The sequence below is a fragment of the Antrostomus carolinensis genome, unplaced genomic scaffold (assembly GCF_000700745.2).
Source record: "Antrostomus carolinensis isolate BGI_N321 unplaced genomic scaffold, ASM70074v2 scaffold30481, whole genome shotgun sequence".
Lineage (NCBI taxonomy): Eukaryota > Metazoa > Chordata > Aves > Caprimulgiformes > Caprimulgidae > Antrostomus > Antrostomus carolinensis.
In genome coordinates, this window is record NW_010293964.1 from 1 (window position 1) to 3,781 (window position 3,781).

Sequence of the window (3,781 nt, forward strand, 5' to 3'; positions counted from 1 at the left end):
CCCGCCGCGCTGCCCGGCCCGGTACGGCACCATGACTGTCGCACGGCTCGACCAGGGCCAGCGCTACCGGCCGCGGATGGCCTTCCTGAAAAAGGTGAGGCCGGGGGGATAGCCACACCGCTCTGGTCATCAGCATCGGGCGAGCACGTCGGGGCGGTGTCCGGGTGGGGTGATGCGGTGTCTGGGGCAGTGCTGACCTGTGCTCCGGGCAGAGGGACCTGTGTTCATAGCATCTTGCCTGCCTACAGCTCTCCAGGGCCCTTCTGGGGGTGTGAGGTCCGAGGGGTGACAGCCCCCTCCCCGGGGGTTTCAGGCTGTGACCTGTGGTGGATCCCTGGGTTCAGGCTGGGGGGTTGAGGGGCAACATGTGCTGGAGTCGTGGAAGAAATAAAACTATAATAGCGTTTATTTGTGTAGCTTAACCTCAGCTGAATTATTCTCCTGGCATGTTTTCTCCCTCTCCCATCTTTTTTCCCCAAAGACCCTCAAAACTGTGCCATTTCCTAGAGGAAAAACCATCATTTGTGATGCCAGACAGCCCAGTTCAGCTCTGGGCCCCAGTCGGTCCAGTGTGTGCGTTCCCAGTGCTTCCACCTGATGTCCGTTTTCAGAGGACACATCATGGCCAACTGCCTGTCTCTGCCTCTTTCCACTTTTGTTCAAAAATGAGCGTATTTGTGACCAGAAAGAGTTGAAAGAGTGGGAAGATGTATACCTACGCTTTTGGATGTGATGTGTAATTTTGTGAAGCATTCGGTGTTTTATTTTCTGTAACATTCATTCAGAAGTGTAGCCGGTTTTAGTACAACTGCTATCTGCAGATTTAAAAAAGCAGAGTGTTAAGCTAGCTCTTCTCCCACCCACCTCTCCTGCTTGTGGCTTATCCTGTCGAGTGGAATTAACTGAATTTCCAGTGACAAGTACAGTCAGCCACTTGCTGTTCAGTTTGTAGTTAGCTCTCCTCCAACACCCATGACATGAGGAGGATTCCAGGGGGAGAAGAGGGGAGAAATTTGGGGCTATTCAGTGCTGAGCTATAAGCCTGACAATACAAGCACCATAATTTTTACACTAGACCGAGTAAAAAAGGTGGGGGTTTTTTGTTGCTGTGTCTTTCAAGGTAGATTTAGCTGGGGAGTCCTGCCAAAGGAAATACTCTGGGCCAAATTCTGCACTGAGTAATATTCTCTGGAGTTGCATGTGGGGGTGTAGAGGAGAAGCTGTGTGGAGAAAATAACCTCCAGCAGCTGTGCTTTGGCTGCTCCTTAGGAGTGCAGCAAAAAGTGCTCAGAGTTCCTCAGGTGGGAAGATCTGTTAAAGATCTCCGGTGTTAAAGTTACTCAGGTGGGAAGATCTGTTAGGGAGCATGTGCCCCTCACACTGTGAGCAGTGAGGGTTTGAGTAGTTCTACTGCTTTGCAAGTCTAAGATCTGTTAGCATGAGAGGAAAAAAAACAGCTCCCAGATGGTCAGCAGAAAGGCTTTGGCTCTCATCTCTGCTTTCATTCCTCCTCTGTTTTTTCCAGACCTCAGGCAAGCCGTGTATGAAGCCCTGGCTGTTCCACGCAGGCAGCCGTGTGTCCCCAGAGCTCCCCTGAAACACCCAGCACCTTTACTGCTTGCCTGTGGTGGGAGCTGAGGATACTCGGCACACATCCAGGGAGCACCTTGCAGGCTTAGATCCACGAGGTGCTAAGCCTGCAAGGTGCTGAAGCTAAGGAGCTAAAATCCTAGAGAGAAGCTTTCTTAATTGCTTAAGTTTGTGCTCGAGCTTTGCCATCAGCTGGCACGTAACGCCGTCACCGTGGGCTTGCTCCAGCCGCGCAGGGGGGATTCCTGCCGCGCTCTCAGGCTGCTGGCACTGCTCTGCCTCCAGCTGCCATGTCTCACCGTCTGCTGGCTCTTTGGCAAGCGGCTCGTGACCGCAGCAATCCTGCTATTGGACTGGGGGAGAGGAAAGGAGTTTGCTTTATGGGGGGTTGGCAGTGCTGTGAGGTTGCTGTGAGGTTGCTCTGCACAATTCAGGCTGGATGTGGAGCTTGGTCTTCATGGCTGAACTCTGGGGGAACCGGGGAGCCCCCTCCAAGGCCCTGCTAGTCCATGAAATACCCATGACTAACGCTTAGATTGTTTTATTCTATATTTTTCCCCTCCTAAACTGTCTTGGGAGGAAGAATATTGGCAGAAAAGTCTGTTGAGATAGGGAGGAAGCCTCTGAAATGCATTTTAGCTGTATGTGCTCAGCCAGATGCTGGGAGAGCTTGAGTCAGCTCAAGCTGTTGGTGCCTGTGCCTGCCCCACAGCCAGGATCTGGCATCAGCTGGCAGAGCAGGAGGCAGAGCCGGGCAGGGTTGTGCTCTCCAGCAGCTGCTGGGCTGTGTATTTTGACTTGCTGTGCCACGCGAGCTGCATCGTGACTCATACCCCGTGGGCAGGGCTGATGGATGCCGCTTGCCTTTTTTCCTCTGCCTCCTCCTTACTCTGGTTCCCAACTGGAGAGGGACCAGCCTGGGGTCTGCAGCGTGGCTGGGGGCTTCTGCAGCCTGGCTTCAGTTCTCTGGGTTTAGACTGTCCACCAGCTGCTGGCCTTCATCTACCTGGACATTTCTTGAGGTGTGTGAACATCTTGATGGTATTTTTGCTGGAAGGTGCTATCCATCAGACTCCTGCTCTCTGCTCACATGAGGTCCTGGATGTAGCTGGAGCTGAGCTTTACACCAAGCTCAGCCTCACCCCATCCTCGTTTTCACTTTTCCAGATGGGGAGATGCTGGTGCCCCACATTTCTGTGTAAGAAATGTGGTGAGAGGTGGTGTGCTCAGCCAGGTGGGACTGTGCTTCGCTTTGGTTTTTGTTGCCATGTGGGTTTATGTAGGAGGCTCAGCTGGAGAGGTGACAGCAGCACAGTGAGGGAAGAGGGAGCATGTGGAAAGAGCCAGCAGCAGCCCTGCCCTCCCATTCACGGATTAACTTCCTTGGGATGAGGGGTTGCTGGGCACTGGGTGGGAGCAGGCCTCCTCTTCCTCTCAGCTTTAATTAAAGAAAAACAGGAAGTTTTAGGTGGTTAACAATTTTTTTTCATGCTTTCTTTTTTTTTCTGATCATCCATGAATGTGCAAAGAAGGATTGTTCATTGTAGACCTAGAAAACAATTGAATTGGCTTTCTGAGGCCAGAGTTGTGATGAAGGGATGCTGGGTTGATGCTGAGAGGGGCTGGACTCCTCACCTCAGAAGTGTTTTGCTGTCAGAGGCTCAGCACCCAGAGCCTGACAGATGCTCTCACCCTGAGGAGCTCGCAGGTGCCCAGAGGGTAAAGCTCAGAGAACCAGGATGGGAAATGCACCCGGGGTAACTCACCCAGGCAATCCATCAGCAGTCATGTGCCCCCGCTGCTCTCTTCCCTGGCAGAGCATCTGGGCTGGATCCATCCTCCTTCTCCGGAACTGTGGGTACCCCATAAATTTTGGATCATTTGTGGGTAAGCACTGTGCAGAGCAGATCCTCATCCTCCCTGGGGCTGCCCATGTGCTCCCAAAATGCAGTGATGCTTTTTCTGACCATTTATGAGTTCAAGTTTTGGTTTGCACACAGTGAACCTGATGACTTCTTGCAGTCAGATGGGAGGCAGACAGTTTTCCTGTTGTCTCCTCTGTGGCTTTCAGGGTGAGGTCACCTCTGTGCAGAGATTCTGGTTGATCTGAAAGGAGATCTCAGTGGGGCTCATGCCTCGCAGTGCTTGAGGTGAGTTTACCCCAGAGCCTGGCTCCTTTAGCAGTCTTCCT

At 52.6% G+C, this 3,781-nt stretch overlaps 1 protein-coding gene across 1 annotated transcript in view; it reads left to right on the plus strand.

Moving 5' to 3' along the window:
- Positions 1-6: 6 nt before the first annotated feature.
- LOC104532315 (regulator of G-protein signaling 9) overlaps positions 7-3,781 on the plus strand; it is a gene marked incomplete at its 3' end in the record, with an annotated part of 14,167 nt that continues 10,392 nt past the window's right edge. Inside the window, exon 1 of the mRNA XM_010177499.1 lies at positions 7-94. Within this exon, the coding sequence (XP_010175801.1) occupies positions 32-94 (63 nt within the window). The remainder of the gene's footprint in view (positions 95-3,781) is intronic.